The sequence below is a fragment of the Anguilla rostrata genome, chromosome 13, assembly GCF_018555375.3.
Source record: "Anguilla rostrata isolate EN2019 chromosome 13, ASM1855537v3, whole genome shotgun sequence".
NCBI lineage: Eukaryota > Metazoa > Chordata > Actinopteri > Anguilliformes > Anguillidae > Anguilla > Anguilla rostrata.
The window spans coordinates 15,447,734-15,473,451 of record NC_057945.1 but is presented as its reverse complement, the minus strand read 5'-3'; the positions used below and the strand labels follow the sequence as shown (position 1 = coordinate 15,473,451).

Sequence of the window (25,718 nt, the reverse complement as noted above, 5' to 3'; positions counted from 1 at the left end):
CTCCCCCTCTTTATCTCTGTGCTCTCTCTCCCCCCTCCCCTTGCTGTATTTCTCATGTAATATTAATAAACAGCCCTTACCGCTCTGTCCTTAAGTCACATAATCTTTATCTACATCTCTTCAGACATGTACATATTCATGATTGTTCTAGTGGCTGAGCATATGGTAAGGTGTATATGTCTGTGCAATGTGTGTGTGTGTGTGTGCGTATGCGTGTTTGTGTATGTCTGTGTAGGTTCTGGGGAAGACAGGGTAAAAGCCATGGCCACGCCCTTTTTGCTTGCCTTTCTGTTCCTCATTTCTTTCACTGAGATGGGGCTCTGCCTGGAAATTGGATTGTGAGGATCTTTCACAAATATTATTAAAAGCTTAATCCATAAGGACATAAATATTTCCTGATCTCATTTTTCCATAATATGAATTAAATGCACACTGAGCATCTCCTTTTGCTGTAGCTTGTTACTGAAGATTACATTTTCCAGGGAGATATTTGTGCACAATCTGTTAATGCCTGTGTGAGTACTATGTGCATTTACTGTGTAAAGGGAACATTTGATTTCTCCTGACATCAAGCTTGCCTTTCTGAATTTAAAAAACCCGAATGGGTGCTCTTGATATAAAATAAATTGTCAGCATATGAAAGAATGCCGTATGTGAACATTGGAGAAATGCTTGTAGGCAAATAGAGCAGTATTGTTCATTCACAAGCTTATGTGCATGACAAGTTTTATTGGGGCAGGTTCACAAATACACACACCAAATTCATCTTACATCATTTTCATCCATTGCAATGATCTCATAGCATGGTGATGATGTCATCCTTTTTGACCTTCATGGACGAGCAATGAAGTTGCCTGCTCCAGCACATTTTCCTGAAAATATTACATTCAACATATATTCTCAAACTGCTTTCAAGGTGGTAAGATTAAAATCTCTCTCACTGTTTAATTTGGTGTATCTATGATTATTTTAAATCATTTTATTCAGAGATTCCCAAAAAAGGATGAAAAGGTAACAGAACAGTACCAATTGACTGTTGGCCAGTGCATTAGCAGGGGCAAGATAAATAATGTATTGTGGTTTGTACTGCCTCAGTAGACAATACAACAAAAAGCTAAGCAGTGGATTCAAAAGAGTGAGCCTTGTCGACATGCATGCAAATAGTAGAAATCCATAAATATGTGTCACTACCTACAATCCAGCTGTATTTATGGATAGAAATAACATTTAATATCCATCATGGTTTTTGACCATAGTCTTTTCACCAGAACCACTTTAACAAACTCTTGCACTTTACCCATTGCTCCTGGTAATAGTTCCTTTCACAAGCAGAAAAAAACACTTAAAATGTCAAAATTGTGATTGATGTGAAATAAGGCACAAACCAGTAGTGAGAAAAAAAAGACTGATATTACTATTCACAAATTATGATACAGACGCTCATTAAGAGCCCTGCACCATCAATGCTCTCGTCACCAAATTACCACTTGTGCTTCAGCTGCAAAGGGCTTTACCGAAAGCAGTATAGTCAATATGAACTGAATCATTGCTTAAAGTAGACTGCCGCATGCCTAAGCTTTCGTCACTGTTATTGTGGCAAGCACAAATAAAGATTCATCAATAATGAATCAGCATGATCAAAAGCTTCACGAAAAACTGTGAAAGAGAAAATGACGTTGCTTACTATAATTGTTAGCCGGCCATGGGGAGAATAATTCTCTCTGTATACTGTCATATACCGATACTCAGTGCAGTGTAGGGCATACTGCACTCTAGACTAGGGCATTCTCAGACTCAGCATCTGTGAAGGAGCTTCCAGGAGAAGATCAACATATTTTCCACTTTGAAGGATATTTTGTTGGAGGCCACTGGGTGGCTCATCCAGTTGAGGCCCTGTTCTATGCTGTGGATGAGCCCCATGGTACAGTACCGAATACAGGCCTTCCCAGCGCCGGCTGTGACTAAGTCCAACAAATGACTCAGTCTGGCAACCTGCTCCTCTATCAGGAAATTATTGTATGCAGCATTATGCTCATGTATGTTGTGTGCTGTCCATACTGGTGTTTCAGTGACCTGGAGAGCTGCAGGACCATGGACAGCACCCCCGACTCCCCCCTACTATCCCTTATTATGGGTTTTAAAGAAAGCCTTGCTCTCAGGCCTGGGGAGGAGGGGGGCTTGGTCGAGGGGGGAGGAGGGGGGCTGTGTGAACCTTGGTGATAGCTTTGTGGGTTCCCTTTGGTCTGCTTTTTAAACACCTGCGTGCCCTTCCCCTGCCCCTCAATATTTTAATTTAGTGGAGTATTTTAAATTTGGGCGATTATAGCAACTTGCACTCTGAATGAATGGTTCTCGCCCATGTTTAGTTTCATTCATTTGGACTTTTGGCTTCTTAACAATGAACACAATTTCTGCTGTAAAAAACAATGTATTTCTTTGTTTTGTGTTCTGGTGGCCTATAATGGTGACATGCTTAAGTCTGATTAGAGAAGCTATGTTTAGGTCATGATTAAAACAACAGAAAAGGTTGTAGCTGTAACCAATGCATTCAACTTCAGTAGTAACCTAATACATTTTATTTTATTCAAGCAAATGCCAAGCAGTCTGGGGTGGTGTGTTTGTGTGTGTGTGTGTGCGTGTGTATGTGTGTGCGCGCGTGTGTGTTTCGTTCCCTTGAACCAGTTGTGATAGCGCTGGGATGCAGGCGAGTAATGAGATTAAAAGAATATGCTGAGTAAAGTAGCTCAATTGAATTGAGCTGGTTTAATCGTATTATCCATTACAGTACATGTAAAGGGTAAGATAAGGGGGGGAATGTCAGTTTCTAAACATTATTAATATGCATGTAAATATAGCCATTGATTCTTGTCACCTTCAAGACCTTGTTGTCATATTTGGAAGAAGATCAGAAATAAATTCCACAGCTAGCCTTTTCCACAGCTAGGCCCTTTAATGGGATACCGTATTGAGGTCACATTCAAACCTGCATGCACTATACCCTTCTTGAATTCAATGTCTAATAAAGCCTCTACTTAATTCATATGCTGTATATTTTATTGTATAATTTAACAGTACTAAAGGGAGAGTTCACCAAACTGCATAGTGTTTACAGTGGGTTTGGTCATTTTTCTCACATAAGAACTGCCATGTATTGTTCATGATTAAAAAACAGTTGGTCATGATTTTTTTTTTTTAAATGCAAACCCTGATTATTGCCTGATTAATGTTTAAAGGTAGACCTCAACAGGCCTGTTGGTGAAATGCAGTTTCCTTTGGTTTTTCAATTGCCCTTCCAACAAATTTATTGTAGGGAAAAACAGAATAATTAAGGAGTTATATACTGAGTGCAGACAATGGGGTACATCCACACACTGAATATGTGCCTTAATGGGATGAGCCACCCAGCAAACTCCAGCAGCCACTTTAAGTGAATCATCTGGTTTTCGGAATACTGTATCACGGGGGAAATACGCTTGGGAATTCCCAGATGGTCACAAGAGAACCTTTAGAGCATGTTAAATCCAGAGCAAAACAGGATAGCCACTTTAGATGTGTGCCCACTCCTTAAAAAAAACTGTATTAATTCACAGCTCATCACACTCCAAAGAAACATAGGAGTTTCATACATTATAACTTTAATACATGAGGCTAATACATGAGGCTGTTACTAAACAAGGTTTCCCATGTAACACTACAAAACAGCAACATGTATTATAAACAAATCAAGTAAACAGCATTTTAGTGTATGAAGGACACTTTAAATGATGGAGCCCATTCAACCTAATAACCATTTCATAGCTCTTTGAAATATGGTGTCATTTTAATCAGAAGACATCATGCATGTAGGCTAATTTATGAACTGCCACCTAGTCTTGGAATGGGAGCAGAAAGAGCTACGGACTTGTGGTAAGCATTTTTATCACCAATGGGGTCACCCCATTACACAGTTCAGGAGTCTGGCACTAAGATGGTGTGGGTGATGTCAATATGTTAAAAGGAGAAAGGAGTCCATTTGTAAAATGAGCACAGTTATCAGACTTGGCCACTCACCCTGGCTGGAGTTAACAGATACACCATTAGATATAATAGGATTACTCTAAACACTGCGAAAGACATGACATTAATTGTGCAACAATCTAGATCAGCATGTCTGATTGGTTTCCTACAAGACTTACAGCATATTAAAATAAATCTGTAATAAAATAAATTTGTTTCCAGCAAGACTTTGAACAGATTACAATGGAAAAGACATTGAATTTTGCTTCACATCATTCAGGAAGTTGTCATACCTGGAGCTAATTTATTTAGAAGCCTCATTTCCACCACTGAATACAGTCTATCGATCGTCATATCATTTTTACAGCTCGTCCTAAATCCATAGTGACTAAGCTAGTCTGTGACCTAGGCATGATCCTCTCAGTCTAGTCTCTGTAACAGTCCTGGGTCTAGTCTTTGGGTTGGATGATTTATGTCCATGCCAAGTTTCTCATCTACAGAGGATGGGAATCTGACATTGTACTGACAGAAAAAAGTGGGGATTTGGAATCTGAAACCTGGTTTCAAAAATCCCTCCCTGACACAGGAAATGGTGCAATATAGTGGCTGCCTGTAGAAATAGATTACTTTCCAGTTTTAATGAAATGTCACTTGCTGAAACTTTGAGATCTCTGGAAACCTTAAGCTATTATATTTGAGTTTGTTCTCATTTATTGTTTGCCTCCTTGTTCTTGTATTATATTCAACAATTAAATATCCACATGTAAAATTACAGATATAAAAAAGAGAGGCATTCAATGCATTAAAATAGCTGCAGATTTTTCCTTAGCTGCAAATCAATCCCTCACATCAACTGTGTTAGTTTATAAACACTTTTAATTCACCATTTAACTGAAACTGAACTGAAATGTAAAATAATATGCATAACTGATGTGCATATTGCTATGCATAACCCTTGCAAACAGCTGTTCATCCAAATGATACTTAAACATGTTGCTGTTTAACCAAAATCTGCATAAATTACGCAATTTGATGTCTAGTATGAATTTTTTCGCATTTCAAGAAGCATAATAAAGCAAGGAGAAAATTAAGAAAATTAAGAAAAAGCCTGGGTGATGGACAGCCCTCCTTTCGTACCAAAAAAAAACTCACTGCACATCAGCTGATGGTAGTGAGACGGGTATTAAAATGCCAGTTACTCTGCGGAATTTGGCCAGGGCAGCAAGGAACACCAAGCTCTGTGATAAGTGCCATAGTTTAAGTACAAACCTTGAGGACCCTTAATGGCTGCATTTCTTGCTTTAATGTTAGATAGCCATCATATGGAACTTCATTCAAGACACAACACTGATATAACGTTACTGCTTCACTAAAGATATAGCCTACAACAGGCTAAAAGGTGGTTACAGCTAACTGACACTAGTCATAAAACTGTAACAGCGGTGCAAAGAGGCAGACCTGAGAATTAGCATGCTTCGTTCAACGATGAGGTGCTGAGGCTGAAGCTGGAGGTTTGCAGTGCCATAGCAAACAAAGCCGTGCAGTAAAACATCATAGTGTGCTTGTGCCACTTCCAGCATGTATTTAATGCACGTAATTGTTTTACACCAAATACCAGGGTATACCGCCAACTTGGTTATCACGGTGGGGGAAAATGTTTATGATACGCATGTTTATGACATCCCTATTTAACACCTCACCTGAGGTCCAGTGTCTCCTACAGCACAATGTTCTGTTTGCCGGGGCACTGACTTTCTGATTGGTCCAGATGGAAGTCTACACCCTGCTGGCCCATCAACACCACTTCCAGCAGCAAGGTCTCATGTCCCAGTGTTAAATCCAGCAATTACAGACCTAGTACCAGCCATGTTCAGTTTAGACCCATCCGGCAGTAATATGTTTCAGGGTGGTATGGCTGCTGGCCAATATCATTAAACTGGAGTGTAGCTTGTTAAAAATGTGTCTGGCACCATGTGTCCATAAAAATGTTGAGACATTAATTGTGTTCTGTGCCATTCTTCAATTATCCTTCCAGTCATTACATTTCTGTTGCTTCTGAATCTTACTGCATGTGAATAGATGAAACAATCTGGATAAGCAAAAATCTCTCCAAATCAGGCCTGGAACAAGTTCATGTTGGAGTGAACTAATTCTCATGGCCTCCGAGAATGCCAAGGCCTCTGCAATCACCAGATCAATCATTCAGTGCAGCAAAAATCTATGCTTTTGCTAACACCCTGATTGCCAAATCAGGTTGTTTCAGTGTGTGCCCCATGAGCCGAGCTGTACATTCCAGTTTTAAAAAATTACAGTAATCAAATTATATTTCCACTGTAATTGTTATGCAAATTTACATGTTAGGCTTGATTGTAATCCATTTTTCAAGGTTCAAAGGGCAAGTGCTCAATGCGCATTTGAGGAGTCCAAATTCCTAATTTTTCCACACTGACTGTGATGGAGTGGGGGTTTTGGGAGACCAAACGCGACTGAACAGGGATTCTTTAAGCTATTCACCCGAGGTAGAATAACCACTAAGTCTCTAAAGAGACAAAAGGACAGGGGGAAAAGAACGAAAACAAAAATACTCCTAAGGGAGAGTATCCAAAAGAAAAGCTCTGAACAACCCGCGTACTGGGTAAAAAAACAAACTCTTAAGGAGTGTGAACTTTCTGAAAATAAAACAAAATTGCCTGTACAGAAAACGGGGTAACTCAAAGAAAACCCACCTCGAACTGAGGCTGAAAAAGTAACACCCTAAAATAAGAATTCTGAGTTTAGGTTGTGGCACTAACCTGTTGCCAACAACCCATTAAGCTAAAGACTGTTGTGCTAACTTTGTAGCCACAACGATCCTATACCTTTACCACACTTGACAGATTACCGGCTCTCGTGCAACGTAAGTGACACGAAAGCAAAGCTTAGCTGCTTGCTAGGGGTTTAAATAGAAAGCCAAAAGGTGCAAATTGTAAAAAGAGATTTTCACGCGTATAATTCAATCAAGTAAATGAAGAAAACTTAATGGCCATAATAACTGAAGAAAAGGCGCAGAAAAAACCAATGGCCGTAATAACTGAAGAAAAGTCGCAGAAAAAAACCAATGGTCGTAATACACGAAAGAGTGACGCAGTTTGGAAAAGAAATGGTGTTATCACACAAAACCATGACACTGACCACTCTTTTTCATCAGTGGTGCAGTCTGTGGCATTGTTTGAAGTGTGTCACTTGGGATTCCATTGCAGCATTTTTTTAAAAATTTGATTTGGATGGTTAATATGATTTCCACCCCAGAGGGAAATCATTGATAGGATGCTGTTATGAGCACAACCACAGCGGGGAATACATAACTATATGCAATGTTCATGCCTCCACTGTAGTCACCTTCATTGGAAGGCATGTTGAGAAAATATTGGTCCCTGACAAAATCTTTACCTTTGGGAGTTTTTCCAATATAGAAAAATCCAACAGCATTTGTTTTTCCATTTATTTATACACCCATTAATTGTTATCCGTCACAGCATCCAATCTTAAAATTAAACAGCAGAATCTGACGGTGCATCAAGCTGTCAGAGCTAATTGTTTCTCCTGCTGTTAATATTGACCAATGAATTATGACTGTGGTCAATGGCGTATGTGTTTTATACATACATACTGCGCCAATGAGGCGACATGGGGCGGCATAGCTCAGGTGGTAAGAGCGGATGTCTGGCAGTCGGAGGGTTGCCGGTTCGATCCCCACCCTGGGGAAGTTGAAGTGTCCCTGAGCAAGACACCTAACCCCTAACTGCTCTGGTGAATGAGAGGCATCAATTGTAAAGCGCTTTGGATAAAAGCGCTATATAAATGCAGTCCATTTACCAATGAAGACTTAATCGTTAATACATGAAAATTTTATTTAAAAATTAAATTTAAATTTAAAAAAAATGAGTAAAAAACCCCAGGGGTTGACATACCCATTTAGTATGCACTGTGGTCAGATGTGACCCCATGCACTGCCTAATAAATGCATGGGGAAGAATTTCAACAGTAGCCATACTTCAGTTAGCATGACTTTATATTGCTTTTGAACATGTCTTCCCCAATTCTGTGTGAACTGCCCAAAGGAAACAAGTATTGGCATTGCAGGTAAAACATTTAAATGGTTTATATTTATGGAAAGACAAGAGTGTAGCATTTTTATTAATTCAACAGTTCAGGAAAAAGCTGAATAATTTAAAAGCACAATGGCAAAAAAATTCACACAAAACCTACACCTCACCCTGGCCACATTAAATTAATATTAGCAGGCAGCCTGCCTAAAGACCTGTTGATTTATTTTTTGGAATGGGACATTCATCATTCAAAGCACATTAGTGAGGTCCCCACTGCGGCTTTAACAAAAATGAATGAGTATGATCCAATGTATTTCTGCAGGTTTATATTAAATTCAAATGTCATATGGAACACTGTGGGGACCAAGAAGTTTAACTTTCAGTTAATTTAGAACTTCAGGTTTTAATCACTCGAAGCTGTTTAGCCAAAAAGTAATTTTTCAGTTGCTTTAATGTTCTTTTTGCCTTCCTACAGTCACCCAAATTTATTTCATATGCAGGTTTCCTGGTTTGCTTTTGCTTTTGCTCTTGGGGTATGTTCATATCACATTAACATTTTTTGTGATATTTCAAATACAAAGCCTTAAGATATTAACCCTGTAAACTTCCAGGACTGTGAGGTCAGTTAAAACCCTGTTACTGTCACAGTGTAACATTTTCGCTGTTGTTTCATTTGATGTTAAACATGGAATTCTACAGCAAGCACAGTGCAATAATATTCTCTGTCAGTCTTATTCCAATAGCACGCTGCAATAAATCGCTCTAATACAGTTCGGTCATAGCCCTTCTTCATGAAAATATGGAAATTTTCATTGAAACATTTTCAGTTTTCCCACATCCCACACTCCAGTATGTTCATCTGTTAGTTTATCTTGCATGCCTTCCCAAAGTGAAGCTGAAAGGTCCTCTAGCCCTAACCTGGCAACATCTGAAGACTGTTCACTGTAGCCTATGACACATACAATCTGTTTCATATGTGTCATAGGCTACCAATGTTTTTTTTCCCCCTCAAATATTCATGTTATCCTGAGTTGAATGAGATACATGCTCATTGCTATCGCTGAGGCCAAAATGGCTTTTCCAGTCAAGGACATTTTCTAAGTTTTCCATCACAAGATGACAGCTGCAGCTTGATATTTTAAAAACAGAGAACGCTTATTTCAGACCTCAGTGAACCCAAAACACCTGGAAACTGGCTATACTTCTATGCAGTAGCACTGACCTGGTGCTGAGTGCCCCTCTACTGAAAAGGCCCTGCAATGCTATTTTACGGTAGAGTGATTCTGTGCTCAGACTGGTAATGTTCTGTTTACTTACCTCTGATCTATAAGGAATAAAGCGTAATGAAACACACCTGCCGACTGCCGTATTCAGTTTGACCTCCCATTTGCTGATTTACTTGATTTTACTAATGTTTCTTCTCATCTGGGTCAACCGAGGGGGACTATGGGAGGCAGGGCACGTGCAGGCTAGTGTGAAGTCAGCCGTTGTTCATTTGCATTCAAACGTGTTGCCGGTGTCCCTTCAGCAATTTCATGTTCGCATAATTAGTGATGTAAGCTTTGATTTATAGGCTCTTGTCGCGCGGCAGAATTGCCATCGATTGCCCCGTTCTCTCTCGGGAATATTGCATATGCTGGCAACAGCGCATATCTGACTGCAGAGCATAAATCGAAACGCTAAAAGACCAGTGAATTCTGTGGAATATTCAAAGCGTTGCATTCTAAATTTATTCTATATTGTAGCTTATCACAGTGTGTTTGTCCAGGTGCAGTAGATGCGTGGTGCACAAGGCTTGATATTTCTTTCTGAGTGTACCCATGCTTTGTGGCAGAGCCTGTTCTCACAGTTCATGATACAAGCAAAACATCCGACACCTAACCGAGAAATGTAATTGAATTTGAAAGAAATGAAAACTACCCACCACATACTGAATTTTGAAAGGAGCTCATAAAATAGCACGGTTATCCGTAATGCTGAGCCTGACGTTTTTACATGAAGCATTGGCACTTGCTACCATATAACCACATGGCTTTTTGGAGTAGTGATACATGTCTCTGTGACGAGCTTCGCCTGAAACCGAATTTTGCGAGGAAAACAAAATGAGATTTGGAAGATAACCATGTGAGTAGTCTGACTGAAAAGGCTGCTGATAAGGTATGGCATGAATATTACAATTCCGGGTGTTTCTGTTGCAAAACTGATCAATACCATAATCGTTATAACTCTTGTCTTTTAAATACTGATAAAGATAATTGCAAAGCATCATCTGTTTTGCTAAAGGACGGCAAACATTTTGAGAACTGTGATAATACCGTAAAAGCAGTAGCCTAGATTAATGGCGCTCTGTATTTTCTGTGCCTATATAATGAGGCTGTATAGCATCCTATTAATAAAGAAGTTCATAAACTGCAAGTAATTTCATACAGTTCTACTGCAGTTGCAAAACTCATTACTGTTGTATCCGTTGAGCAAGGGCACTTAACCTCAATAATTCTGCATGGTTAATATCCAGTTTTACAAACATATATAATATAACGGTTCTAATGTAGCCTAAGCCGCGTGGATGTCTCCTGGGGTACGGGTGTCTGCTGGGCAAACAGCTGTGTAATGCAAAGAGGAGAAACAGATGAGTCCCTTAAATCAATGCTTCCTGCTTCTGTTACCCTGAATTCAGTTATCTTTCAAAGAAGGATTTCCAGTTCATTTGCAGTCATTATTTCAGTAGGCAGTGGCTTTATGCAGCGGATGTCAGTGGGCGTTAATAATAAATAATAATGCAGAAAAAAAATTCACATGTCCAGTTTTTTTTTCAAGCATGTTGGGTATGACAGGAGCTTCCAGCCTATACGATCACTGGCAGTTAAGTTATAAACTAAACAAAGAGAAAAGCTATCATGCTTATTTGATGGTAATATGCCATTTTAACCCAATAAGCTAATAAAGTATTTTTAAAAGCATGCCATGGTGCATGGTTCATGATGCTTGACATGTGTTTTATGTAATATGTAAATACAGATTTTTGTAACTCAGTGTACATAATTATTATTAAATACAATGGCACTATATAATTATACAATTATACATAAATAAGCGTTACCATAGAATCAGTCATCACCACTTTTTGTCAATCATCAGTTACGTGAAAAGGTGTTAATGTTTACAAGAAAAATGAAGCGTTTACTCCGTTTCTCTTTCAGTATTTCTTAGAGGTGTACAGATATGTTACTACATGATACTGTGTCTGTATCTGTATTGAAAATGACCAACTGTCAACTGGGGGTTGGGTTGGGTATATTGACTGCAGAGGGGTCTTTTCCTGAATTGCACAGATACTACTTAAAGGATGATGTAAGTGCCGAGAACAGGAGCTATGACCGAACTGCATTAACGGAAATGTTGAAACACATGAGCAATGCTTTGAGCACCCGCCCCCTCGCATGCTGTAAGTTGATTGATATCGGTTTACGGGCACTGGGCTGGTAATTCAGGCCTCTCCGGAGAGTGGAGGGGGGTGCAGCTGTAAAACGTCCTGTTGTTGGTCACACTCTGGCCATGCTGATCAGGAGCTGATGCTCCTGTGGGAAGCTGGCAGTCAGAGAAGGAAATGGCGGTAACGGGTTGAGTCATGCAGTATCACCTACTGTATGCCTGGCTCGATTTTGTTAAATGAAAAGAAATCCAGAAAGGATCAGATTTACAGCTAGAACAGAACATGTTGAAATAGGTCTATAATAATAATAACAATAATAATAATAATAATAAGAAGAAGAAGAAGAAGAACAACAACAACAAGAAGAACAACAACAACAACAAGAAAATGCTTAACAATACAATGGTAAAAAGTATATACCCTAAAATATTTTGAGAGGCTCAAAACATGGATTTTCCTGGTAGTCACCTGCTGAATATGTTAATTGTATCTATTGTTATTGACGCATGGTTGAATTTGTCATTTGACTATTGATTGTACTGGGAAATTACAAAAATCAATAATCAGGTTATCATTAGTGATGCATATTTTCACTGTACTGTTTTGTTTCTGTACTTCATAGAGGAACCAGGCTGAGCTCAAAAAGCCGTCAAAAAAATTATGTGAGCAATTTCGAATGCTTTTTTAAAAGGACACCTTGGAGATTTGGAAACAATTTGCATGGCCCGATTGCTTCAGTTAAATTGACTTGCTCTCTCCCTTATAAATATTACATTAAGTACCTGGCTGTGAAAACACAGCTGTCAGACAGACAGTGGACTGACTGTCTGGAAATAGCCTGTTGCTATGCACAGCAAAAACATCTACGAATTGAGCTGGTATGGCTAATACTTCAGCTGCCATTACTTGTATCTTTTCAGAGGATACAAAATTGCCGTTAGTGGATGCCATCAAATACGCCAGGATGTAATAAAATATCGCCGTGATATAATATAATTTTCATCAATTGAAAGCAATTGTACCGAGTGCACGCACAGCATAGTATGGCATTTGTGGTAGGTTCAGCTAGTAAAGCTGTGAATAATTCATTTTCTGCTGTAACAGGCCTCCATCTGTGAGTGAGACAAGCAGATGGCTGAGAGGTTCTGCTTGAGTTGCCTTCCAGATGCAAATCGTGGCAAGAAAGTACAGTACCTGAGTTGCTTCAGCCAGGTGTGATTTTAGAATGGGGTTTCCTGAACCTCCGAATGGGTGGAGCCAGAAGAAGCTGTCATTCACCGACTCATTTGATCCAAACGGTTTTGTCCACCACAGCAAATAGAGAACATTGGTTCAAAGTAACTTTTACTTATGGTAGCCCCACCCATCTTGGAAGAGCAAGGAAGTCGCATTCTCCCATCTGGTCCTACAGACAGGTGAATGCTTTCTCATTTTTGGGGGCATGCTTCCTGGCCTATTAGATTTGTTCTGTGTACCATGGTACAGTCTCGGTACAGTATGCTTTTATTGGTGATTACAGTATGTAATTAAATTATTTATTGGAAGAAGGCCTTGCTGGGAAAGGGCAACTGTAAGCATGACCTAGCCAGTGAGTTCTTTGTGTCCCTGAGGAAGACACACTCTGACTTAATTGAATGATTTATTAATGTCTTATCTTGTACGTTTAAAAGCGTGTCATGTGTTCCCGTAACTTAACAAATAGTAAGGAAAGGGCTTTGTGTTTGCAGAGCTTCCCACAGTAAATGAGAAAATCTAAATTGGTGCTTCAGCATGTAATACTTAAAACGTTCTGATTTTAAGATAAGGCACAGTATATTGGTTTTTGGTTAGACGCGACTGTCGGCAAATGACAAGAGAATACATTTTCAGATGCTGTCATAAGATGAGTCGCATAACCTGACATAATTTACTGGACTGTTCATCAAATTACTTTCACAAATGACTTTCAGCAGAGCTCCTATTCCATTCCTGCATAATTCCTACGGCAGGCCTAATATTTGTTTAAATATGCAAGGGCCACTACTGATTCTATAAATTATGTTTAGTTTTTTTCTTGAAAGTATTACCTTTTTTTTTTACATATCTGAAGACAAGCTATTGTTCAGAAGCTTGGCTACTAAACTGATCAGCTCGTACATATTTAATATTTTGCATGAAGGCATTGTCTAATGCATTCTATGCAACATACAATGATTAAAGATATATTTCCTCAGTCACTAAGTCACCTCCATCTTTGTTCCTGGTGTCCATCATATTCCTTGTATTTATTGTGCAAATATATTTACATGTATAGTAAATACAAGGAAGATATTTAAAGGGGGTGGGGGTGGGGGGATATAAGGCAGGAAAAAATTGTTTTCAGATATTACAATGTTCTAACTACTCCATCTGTGTTGTCTGCTCATGTTATCATGCTCACTTCAGCATGAAGCCAAACTCATTTTTGTGTAAAGATTCGACCTCCTGTGGTCTGGAGGTGAACTGTTTCCCTCCCACACATGTCCAACCACGAAACGAGGATCTTCCTTTGCCCTTTTCTCCTCCAGCTGGTGCAGATTATTATTATTTTCAGAAACAGCACAGTCTTGCTTTTTTTCCTCTGGCTCTATACATGCTGCACTGATGAGGCTGGGCCAGTTACATCCTGTCCTTAATGGGAGGCCATTATGGGCCTTAATGGAGATGCTAATCTCTTTGGGTTGTTGTGTTTTTTCTTAAGCCCAAAGCTGTAAGTCCCGCAGGCAGCCTTACCCATTAATGTTCTGGAAATTTACTGTTTAGGGGTCAGGAGTAAATGAGAGCCAGTCAAAATTCTGGGAAAGGTGCATTTTGCCAGCTCAAGACCCTGTGACATTTATGGACATGTTCTGTGTCCTGTGTAAAAAAAGCCATACCATTACTAAACCAAGTGTGAAAAACTTGATTTGTTTCACAAAGACATACATCAAGCTGCAGTGTTTCTGACTACTGAACTTAAACATTAAACTTAAAACAATAATGAAGTGAAGCATGTACACCAAATCATTCCTTGTACGAATATTACCTAGTAGGAACTGTAACCACAAGCTCTAGTCCCAAGTATTTTGGTAATGCAAAATATCATTCACTGTGTATCAATCAAAGGTACAAAATGAATAACTGTCAGACCCTTTAAAAAAAAAAAACTCAACTGTACAGCAATGTGCAACAGCAGCACAGAAATATTTAGAAGAGATCTGAACCTGAATACGACAATGCCTGCCTCCCTCCTTCCCCATCCCACCCCATCCCAAAAGCAACATGACTAAACAGAATATCTTTCATTCTGGCCCTTCTGACCATCTTTTCTCAGCTTCATGAGAGCTGCAAGAAATCCCCATCTCCTCTGAGTATTTTTGTAGTCAATGAGCATCAAGGTGGTACAGTATGCTGGCCAAACTCCTCTCGTTCTTTAGAAGGATGCATTTTTTTAAAAAGGAGAAAGGAAACGCGAGGGGAGGAGCAGATTCTCCAGAGGAGATGATGCTAATGTGCCCCTGTTGGTCTCCATTAGCTGCCTGCCAGCCAGTGGCTCCTTTTACAGCGATGGAGGAGGGGCAGGCGTGGCACGGAGAGATAACTCATCTGTTTATCGCTTTTCTTTTAAACGTGCATTATCTGTTTAAGGGAGACTCCGCTGCCAGGCCTGTCCTTATTTACAGTGCTCATATAATTAAAGCACAACTGTATTTCCTCGTCTTCTGGGGAATTATGTCCCACTCCCTCTCCCGTTTTCACAGCTGTTATAAAAACTCTGCATAGTCTTCATATAAGATATTGATTTCGGTCTTAAATTACTGTAATTGCATTGCCAATAAGTGTTGCTGGCAAGTTGTGGGCTGATATTGTTTTTTATTGACTCTCAAATAAGTAAGATATTTTTAGTAGTATTGCTGTGCACAACATTATTTGAATAAAAGAGTTGGCTGCCATAAAGAAATCTGATATTTTGTGTGACAAAGGCTGTTGCTGTTCTCCATCATAGTTGTGGTTTTTCAATTTACATGTAAAAAAATTTCACTAATATTTAGACCTATTGATCTTTTTCATTTTTAACATGTATAAGTTGAAAAACTTGTACTTCTATTAAAACATTAGCTGAAATACAATTTTATCTGATTTACTATCCAGTCATTTTTAACCCTAAACCTCAAGAATATAATTTCTTCAGCTATTATGGTTAATGGACACTGTAAAACATTGCACCAGCTGTACAAATTTGATCTGCAGCTCAGCCTGTTTCTCCTGTAGATCTGCAGTAGATTTCACAGTAATTGGCTCCCTGGGACGCCATTCGACACCACAAAAACCTGCCCAAGTTGGCTTGTTGGTTTCCTGCCTAGAGACTGCTGCTGCTGTTATACTCGTATATATATTATTCTGCGAAACTTTTCCGAATAATGAGAGTTAAAACTAGGACATTTGTCAGTCAGGTCAGTAGAAGCTTAACTGACAGTTACCTGTGGACCCACAATGTTTTGCTCTTCCAGGGAAAGTGCTTCATGGCTATGTCTTACGGTAAATATTGCAGTATTTAAAATATAGGAATTTAATTTTCCCTCTGTTGTTGCTTGTTGCATATACTGTTTGTAGCATCTCAGTTTTCCTTTTTAAAGTTGCCTGAGACTTACGCTCCTGACAGAGGAATGGACAAAAGTCACAGGGAAGTGGTATGTTCTGGAGTCTTTAAATTGTTATGTCAATGCAATATTTTTATACACTAATTTAATTGTATGCATATTTCACGGTTACTACTACACACAGAGCTAGCAGGAATTATGAATTCAACCATTGGGATTTACTTTGAAGTGCGCTCAGATTCACTGTGAATTCAGTCCCTTTCCTTAATGGAGAGAACGCTTTGTTTCAGGATTTCTCCTCTAGTAACACACTGCAGCCCATTGTTTTACATGCAGGCCTACGGCGGCAGGTGACATGGATGGTTTTTTTGAGCTGACATCAGTTTGACCTTCTGAAAGTAATGTGTGTCACAGTGGGTCACATGACTACTCTCTGGAGACCGTCAGTAAAGCAGGGGGCTGACAGAAAAGGGAGTGGAGTCATGGTTTTAAATTCATTAATGCTCTACCGCAGGACCCATGGCTAATGCTGGCTATAGCTGCACCCCTCAACACAACAATGCTCAGTGTTTAGCCATTCACTCTCCAAGTACCTTTCTATTTATGTGAAAGATCTCTTTAGGCCCAGATGCAGTCTAACCTCTGTGATGCCTTTGTCTTTATCTTTTAACAATTGAAGGAGTCATGCTTTTCCTCACCATCAGTTTTTGCTACCACTAAAATGAAAAATAAATACTGAATGAGGACTACAAAAATCCAATGCTTGCACAAAAATTGGTTGCTTAATGTCAAGGACAAAGGCAATAACATTTAGATTGATTCTGGCCTTTGTAGTTTTAATCTAATGGCGCACCTAATTAATAATTACATGCTGAAAATTACACCAATACAGCATGACAACCCACGGAAACCTGCTGGTGAAAAATGCGAGAAAATGTGGGTGACAACCATGAACCGCTGCAGACAGCGAAAATGAGAATATCATTTATTCTCGGGCTTCGCTGCCCTGCTTTCCACCACACATGCAGTGATTTGTTAAAACATCAGACAAGCAATTAGTGGCGGTTCCGAAGGTTCCACGAACCAAATCTAAATCCCGACGGCCGATAAAACATTGGCTCTCGGTCACCATGCTTCCCCAGCTCTCTCTAATGAGGCTGAAATGAGAGGCAGGTTATTGATTTTTGGGCCAGACTCTCACCAGGCTGTGCATGCAAATGACGGAGCCTGTGACTCTGCTGTTTCATCACCAGCCTAGCTGCGTGCCTGCGGCTGAGTGCTGAGAGACTCTTCTGCAGGCTTTTCATGAGGACGCTTCCTGCTAACTGCTTGATGAAAAGGCAGTTACACAGACTATACTGCTTTAGCTATAAATCATATATTTTGAGGGGGAGTGTGACAAAAATGGCAGCTTGCAAATCGTTTCTGTCGGCTAGACTGTATACAGATCGTTTCCTGTTGTTACTGTTTGACCTTTAGTGAAATATTGGAGGTTTCTCTCTGACCAACTTGGTTCATAATTCTGCCAACACTGGCCTTGAACAATTTATGGAATGCTCAGCATATTAATGATACTGTTTTAGCTCAATGGACATGAATTGGACTGTGTATGGCCTGCTTCACTTCACTGAACATATTGCTACATTTTGTTTTAGGTTTTCTAATTCACATGTTGAGCAAACGACCCTAAATTTCACTTGTTAAAAAAGGAATGGCTTTTTAGGGATTACTGAGAATGCCCAGTTCACATAATTTGAAGGTTAATCTTAAACTGTAGGGTACATATGGGATGGTATTAATAAGTAGTGTATCCAGATGCTTTGCATTTCACAAGAATCATGAAATCCTCTGACAAAAACCGATGATGAACAACAGCTTGTCTGGTAATCGTCAAACATTACACTGAAGCAATTTCTCACACAGAGGAAATAGAGATATCAATAAATCATGTTTCTTTTTGCTCCCTGATTTAATGAAATACTTCCTGATATTGCTGCATTGGACTCCAAATGCCCACTGGAGAGCACTGCTGGGCAGTTCACTTGCATTACATACATTTTAAAATCTACTAGTTCTCAATAAATAAAAACATGAATGCTTCAATTAAGCTATTTAAGGTAATTATTACTTACTTTGCTTATTAATGTATTAATGTGCAATGTGTGCAATATTTTAGGAAAAAAGCGTATTGAATAACCATATTGAATTTATGTTGTTTGGATTATTAGTCTGTCTTTAATATTCTACCAAATTTACATTTCTTTAAATCCATGTCTGTAACATCATCCATCATGAAAAATAAAGCACTGCGTTTAAATGCCTGTCTTCCAGAATAATTACCCCCTCATGATAAAGATAAATAACACAGGCAATAAGCTATATTGTAAGAAATATTGTCATATTTAGTGACTTGAACCATTCATCTAAAGTGTGAGACAACCCTCTTGAAAAATATTGATGTGCAAAATATTCAACTTCCGTTGTTAGTGATAGCTATTTTGGTTGTTTGAGATGAAAGATTTAATAATTTGAATTATTAATTTCAAGAATGCATATCAATCAATATAAATCTAAGAAGTTAACTCTGAGTATTGCGGAGTTATGTATTTCTTTGTGCATCTGAGCATCAATATCTACACGATTGAAAAATGGTTTCGCCTGGATATAGTTTGCCCTGGCATCTTCAGATCACTTTGACCAGATGCAACATACAAAACTAATATTTCTGGAGTTAAGCATGTCATAAATGCATGCTGTCACCTGCTTTTCCTTGTGTTTTCACTTCTCTTTCTGTGCTAATGAATACAGCAGTCCATCATCTGTGTTTGAATCAATGAAACTGCACGTGAACTTGATGCTGATTGTCTTATTCATTAATTCAGTGTATATTTATTAAACGTTTGTCCATTCTTTTCCTCATCAGCATGTTCATCAAGCGTTTTGTGTTCACTCAGTTTCCCTTCGGCTATTTTTTTCTAAACATCTGAAACCATTCAGTGTGACAAACATGCAATAGCAGAGTAAATCAGGAAGGGGGCAAATACTTATTCACAGCACTATACGTGCTTAATTTCAACCGGCAGCGCTTCATCCTGCAGCAAGACAATGATCCCAAACATTCTGCTAAAGAAACAAAGGAGTTTTTAAAATCCAAAAACGAGAAAATTCTTGACTGGCCGACTCATTCAATCAGTATGAATTCAGTTGAACATAAGGCAACTAGCCCATGAAACAAGCAGGAGCTACAGATGGCTGCAGTACAGCCCTGGCAGAGAATCACCAGAGAAGATACTCAGCAAGCACCCAGTGACGTTTCAGGCTGTCGGTTTATTTGTCAAACAAGAACACGGGAGTCTTTCTTGCAAGTTCACCTTCAAGTTTAATACACAGAAATAAAATTTACGCCTCTGTTCAGTCCAGCTGTTGAGCACTTTGTACTTATCTTACGGAAATGGTTGCTGAACATAATTAAACATATAAAAGGAAAAAAGTAACACTTCAAACCATTCCTCAAAGTTAAGGACAAAGGTCAATGCATTCTGACAGAACAAAGGCCGTATGGAACATGGAAAAACAACGTAAGCAACTGCAATCTAATTTCTTAATTAAAGCAAACATCAAAATAAAGGACAGTCAGCTCAGTCCCATCCAAAGTAGTGTGTATTTGTTGGCCAGAAAATATTTAAAGTATAGATGTCTGTGTACACTTACATTTAAAAAATTCTATTTGTGTTATAATTTGACCGTGGTATCCATAACAAGTCTGAGAAGAATAAAAGGAGTTAATAATCTGTTCCAAATATCTTGGATGTCCACTCACAGAGGACAGTGGGAAATGTTCAACATTTGGACACAGGTAAAGTGAGATATTTCTTCCTGTGGTTGTGGACAGGGCCGATGTGAACACCGTTGCCTCGTGGTCAGAGTGTGAGGGTCTGCTGGAGGGCCTGGCTCTGTCCCTGGGGGGCCCTATGTTATGTCCTTCTGCCTGGGGGGGCGGTGGATGTTCCTGACCACGCACTTCACCATCCAATCGATGCCTTCGTTTACGCCCTGCCTGAAATGGAAGGGATCGGTTTCACGTCAACTAAAAACCACTGCGTTAAAATTTTGCTAATGCTAACAGCTCAACAGAAACACATGGCACTCTACTGTTATTACACCTGCAGTGAAAACATGGTGTTCCACCTTTCACTTTTGTGGAGAACTGTGACCTCCGATTTGTCCGATCATCACAAAAGTACCCACTATCCAGCAAAAATCACCATTGAGTTAGTCTTCTGCATCATTCAGAATCCACCCTTTCCTCACTTCCTACTCAACCCAGCTCTTAGTCTCTTAGTCTTAGCACTGGTCATCTCCCATGTAGACAACAGTATTTCCCACCTCACTGGTCTCCCTGCCTCCTCCATCACACCTGTTTATCCAGAACACTGCTACCTCCTCAGGCTCAGCCATGTCGCTAACATTCACATCTCCCTCCACTGGCTGCCTATACCAGCTTGCATCAAATTGCAAAACTTGTTTCTGGCCAATCAGGCAGTTTAAGGGATAGGTCTGTTATATCTACAAAAGATCAGACTACACACCACCCAGAGCTCTCCAATCTGCTACCTGTGTGCCTGCACTTCCAGGTCACACCTCCCGTCTCATCTCCTCCTGGCCCCCTGATGGAGGAATAGGCATCCCACTACAGCCAGGGTAGCAGAAACCCTGCCCATCTCCTGATGCAGACTGAAGCTCCACCTCTTCAGACTGCACCATGCCTTTCCTGACCCCTTTTTGTCCTTTCTGTCTTTATTTGGATTTCAACCATCCATCCATCCATTATCTATTCCCGCTTATTCCCGGTCAGGGTCATGGGAGGTGCTGGAGCCTATCCCAGCATGCATTCAGCAAGAGGCAAAAATACACCCAGAACAGTTTGCCAGTCCATTGCAGGGAATTTGGATTTTGTTTTTGGGATAATTTTATAGGTATAGTTGTACAAAGATAGGTTATCTGTCTATAGTAGCATTTACTTTTGTTACAATGCAAACTGTTGACTTTTTTTGTTTTTTAGTTGCTGTTTTTTAACTATACACTGTGTCTTCCAGGAGATATTGCACCTGAGACTAACATTAATGTTGTCCACTTCTGTAAGCTGATCTGGGTAAGAGTGTGTCTGCTAAGTGACTGTAATGCAATGCGTGTAATGCGTTTAGGGAGCTGTTCTTACCCTGTGAGGGCTGTGCACGGCTGTACAAGGCAATCCCGTTTCCCAATCTTCGGAGCGCAGTCGCTGAAGGCCGTTTTAATGTCTGGGACTGATAAACAGTTCTAGGAAGGACATTTGCTGATTTAACATACACTGGCATTAACACACACCAACATACAAAATAAAAACTTCTAAGACATTTCAATAGCAACCAAGAAAAAGCAAACATTTAAATTTAAGAGGCTAACATTTATTGTTCACACACACATCGTCTTGGATATCCAAAATATTTTTGGTACTGCCACTGGTTACAGCAATTGTTAATTGCGCATCTTACAAACTCTGGAAAACTGTAAAAAACTAGCCCACCAACTATCTGCACTGAACAATAATGCTTAGCTTCTGCATGAGGTGAGCCCTCCTGGCATTAATGGGGAAATTACTCCACCCAGTGGAAAAATAAATCCAGCACAATGGAATATCAGGTCACATGCTTTGTACAGGCACCTACAGTACTGACACAAATTATGGAAACACAGAGCCTAATGAAGAAGCTCAGTACTCTTTAAAATTTTATCTGTTCCCTTTCTTCTGTTGATGTTTCTTGGAGCCATTTTCATCTGTAAAATGTATTTGGAACGGTTATCTGCACAGCCCATTTGACGTACATACCGTACATAAATTAAAATACAAACAAACATGAAAGGATCTTACTTCCACATCCTGTTTGTTGGCGAGCACGAGAAGAGGAACTCCTTCCAATACTTCACTGCTGATCATTTTCTCTGTAAAAAAACAAACAAACTACAACTCACCTTTCACTAAATAATTACAAATGGGCATACATTTACACCCACCACCAAAGCGTACACGTATGAATCTGTACCGTAAACAAATACATAACACTGTCTTTGACAGAAAGGCAGAAAAAATAACAGTAATGTACTTTAAATACTCGTAACATTTGAGGGATGCTCACCGAAGGCCTCTTTTGATTCTGACAGGCGCTCTTCATCAGTGGAGTCAATCACGTAAATCACTCCATGGGATTCTGCATAATACTGTTAAGGACATCAGAATTTAAGTCACAGCTAAGTTACAAAATATGTTCATTTCTTTTAAATTTAATAAGCATTGTTTACTGCAGGGCTTCTGAGCCTGTGACTCACTTGATGCGGAGATCAAATACTCTATGATCCTATCCCTTAACAGCAAAGGAATTTGCCTATTATTTTATTCAGTGTAAATTGTCTTTGGAAGGATGGAAGATGACTGACACGTGTAAGGAGTGTGTCCTTCCTGTTTCCGAAAACACAATTTTGACACAGTGTCATATTGCAAGGGCTATATAATACCAGAAAAAGAAAAGCTCCTGCTATTTCACATGGGATTTAACAACCAGACAAATGCTTGTGGTTCAAGGTATTCCCCCCCCCCCAAAAGTCAGTTTGAACCTCCAGTAAGTGTCTGTAGAAAGAGCCTGTGCAAGTGCAAATAAAGCTAGTCTTTTGTCTGATAGATCTGCAGGCTGATGTTATGAAGTTTCATAATATTCGGAACAATGACACAGGCACACCGCCTCACACCAAAACTTCCCTTGGGGATGCCCTATTTGGCTATAAACAACACACATAAAAGCAGAAAATAATTATGTCTTGTGAGACTCCTTGTCACACAAGTACACTATCTAAATCTCTAATAACTAGTGAGTCCCTCACTAGAACTAATTCTCTTTTCCTGCTCAAGTACAATAAAAAGCCAGATAGAATGCTTCTCTACTATTAGAGTGAAAACAGAAGAACAAAATAAAATCCAAATGTGCTGAGAGAAAAAGGAAGAAAAAAGGAAGATCTGAAGAGGAGTGCGTTCCTTACTTTATCCCATAGCGACTGCAACTCCTCCTGTCCTCCAAGATCCCAGAACATTAGCCGTGCCTTGCCTACATCTATTGTGCCAACTGTACAGAAGGAACAAGCAGATTACATATGTATTTATCTAGTACTGTTACGATATGCAATTAATGTAGTTACGAGAAGAAAGATGTTTAGACCTACTGTTTAGACCCACTGTGGTTGTGATCTTGGACAAGCTCATCCCTTTGTAATTTCTACTGAATTTAGTCTTGGTCTGTTCCAGAAATGTCTGAAGGGGAAACATTTACAACAACTACTTCACATACTAAAATTAAACAAGTAGACAGGTAAATTAACAAGCAGTAGCGGCCATATGTATAGTCAAGTGTGTGTGTGTGTTTGTGTGTAGACTCGCGATTTCACGATATAGGCCTACCGTTATATATTACAATATCACCACACACTCCATATTTCAAAGTAGTAAACGGATTTAATCAACGTTACACTGACAGAAGATAGTTCTAGTTGATAGAATCCATGCATATAGTCGAGCCGAATACACACCGTCTTTCCTGCATTGTCCAATCCGAGAATCAGAATGCAGTACTCATCCTTCTGGAACATGTATTTGTAGAGACCCGATAATAAGGTGTACATCCTAAAGGTAAAAAGCATATTATGACTAAGGAAGGTTTGCTAACGTTAGTTCGATGACAATATCCACAACAGCTATAATTGTTCAGCTAGCTAGCCGTAACGGAGGATGACTTCATCTAGCTCGCTAACTTTTCATCAAACTACTCTAAAAGTGAATTAGCCAGCACGACAACCACCAACGAAAATGTCGTTTGCAGCGTTTGTTTTCGTAATACTACTAGCTAACTTGGCTAGTAACACACATTTTGGTTTGCCAGATAGCGCCATAATAGCTAGCTGTCTCTTCCTAGTACCTTGCTAGACCAAAAGGCCAGTTAACAAGCTACATACAACAGCAAATAAATCATACGAACGTAATCTAACAAACAAGTACATTTTTAAAATGCCTTTAAATATACTTTTAAGTAATCTTACCTTTCTACGTTAAACGATAGACGCGTAATGCCGTCATCTGTAAATAGGAAGTGTTTGCAGATACGCTATGCGTTATGGGAGTTGAAGTGAAATAAAGTGCTTGTGTATTTCAGTTAGCTGGTTACAGCGAAAAGCCTCTAAACTTCACTTCCCAAAATGCATCTGCGTTCAGTGGTCGTCCTTAGAATGTATAGCAAGTGGCTGATTGCCAACGAATATGAATGAATTGGCCCTGGAACTGGAGTGATTGCAGCACGCACATTTTTCTAGCAGATTCAATGGGTGCAAATGTGAACGCTATTCACATAGGTCTGTTTCAGTTAAAAATAAGAATGTCAACTATTTTATGGTTGCATTATTCTATACTACAAAACGTTTATTATTATTATTATTATTATTATTATTATTATTATAGCACACACCCGTGAGTTAAGCTCGCACAAGGGAGTATTGCAATCACTATGTCTGTCCACTATGTCTTTCCATAACTGCCATAGATCCTACCGTTTTGGAAGTTTTCTATTTGGACAAAATGCTGCGCATAGGTTGACAGATGCCAAGGAGCTGAATTCTACAATATTGTTTGAAAATATTTTCAATGAAGTATAAAATCTTGCCTTTGTGCGACTCAGTTTTACACGCTATTACCACTAGAGGTCTCTGATGTAATAAGTAAACTCAGAGATTAAACGTAAATGAGTCCACAACTATTTGCTTTTTTCAGGGCAATATTATGTATAAGCCTTTAATAATATAAAAATGTTTTGTTTTGTAGGTGGCATAAATTCTCTCTTTTAAATGTTATATATATATATATATATATATATATATATATATATATATATATATATATAATATATATGCATTATTTGGGGATTTGCACTGATGTGTATTGATATAACTGTGAGGTCCAAGCACTGTTGTTAAATGTTGAAGCATACTGTGTCTGTTGGAAATCAAATAGACCTAAATCAAAAAGTAGGCTACAGATGTAAATGAGAAATGTAATTTCAGAATGCAAAATTAGCTGTTCTGTTGTAATATAGATCCTATGTGTTATTTTTTTTTATTCAGATAGAGAGAAATCTGCACAGATGGTTGAACAGCCATTTAACAGATATTTGGCTTAATTTAAAATTGTGTCAGATTTTGTTTCACCTTAAAGCGTGTACATTTAATTTTTTTATTTCTTTCAATGAAAGATATGCATTTGCCTATTCCTTTGCCAAAGGCAAAGTAAAGCTCTGTGCCGGCTGCAAACCTGAAGCCAGCCACTCAGCTATATTTGTCATACACAGCATTTATACATTAAACTACTGTTCCTACACATCAAAAACATGCAAAAATGACCTACTGTACTATTTATTTGTTCATACTGTCAAAATTCAGTCTTTTACTTTTGAAATATGTTAATGGTTAGTCAAATTTAACATGAGTATGACTGTGTGTTGAGGGTGTACACATACAGTATACACAGTGGCC

The 25,718-nt window shown here is 39.0% G+C and overlaps 1 protein-coding gene across 1 annotated transcript; it reads right to left on the bottom strand.

Moving 5' to 3' along the window:
* Window positions 1-19,470: 19,470 nt before the first annotated feature.
* On the bottom strand, window positions 19,471-24,390 carry arfrp1 (ADP-ribosylation factor related protein 1). Its single transcript, XM_064305122.1, has 8 exons — window positions 24,237-24,390; window positions 23,730-23,823; window positions 23,367-23,454; window positions 23,187-23,269; window positions 22,292-22,373; window positions 22,027-22,097; window positions 21,334-21,434; window positions 19,471-20,172 (listed from the first exon to the last, which is right to left on the bottom strand). The coding sequence occupies exons 2-8, from the start codon at window positions 23,820-23,822 to the stop codon at window positions 20,085-20,087; spliced, it is 606 nt and encodes a 201-aa protein (XP_064161192.1). The 5' UTR covers window position 23,823; window positions 24,237-24,390; the 3' UTR covers window positions 19,471-20,084.
* Between the last annotated feature and the right edge of the window lie 1,328 nt (window positions 24,391-25,718).

Coding starts and splice junctions, on each gene's coding strand:
- arfrp1 (XM_064305122.1), bottom strand. CDS start 23,822: ATGTACACCTTATTATCGGGTCTCTACAAATACATGTTCCAGAAGGAT. Junction 22,098..22,291: donor AGAATCAAAAGAGGCCTTCG/GTGAGCATCCCT, acceptor GTTTTTTTACAG/AGAAAATGATCAGCAGTGAA. Junction 21,435..22,026: donor CCAACAAACAGGATGTGGAA/GTAAGATCCTTT, acceptor TGTCCTTCCTAG/AACTGTTTATCAGTCCCAGA.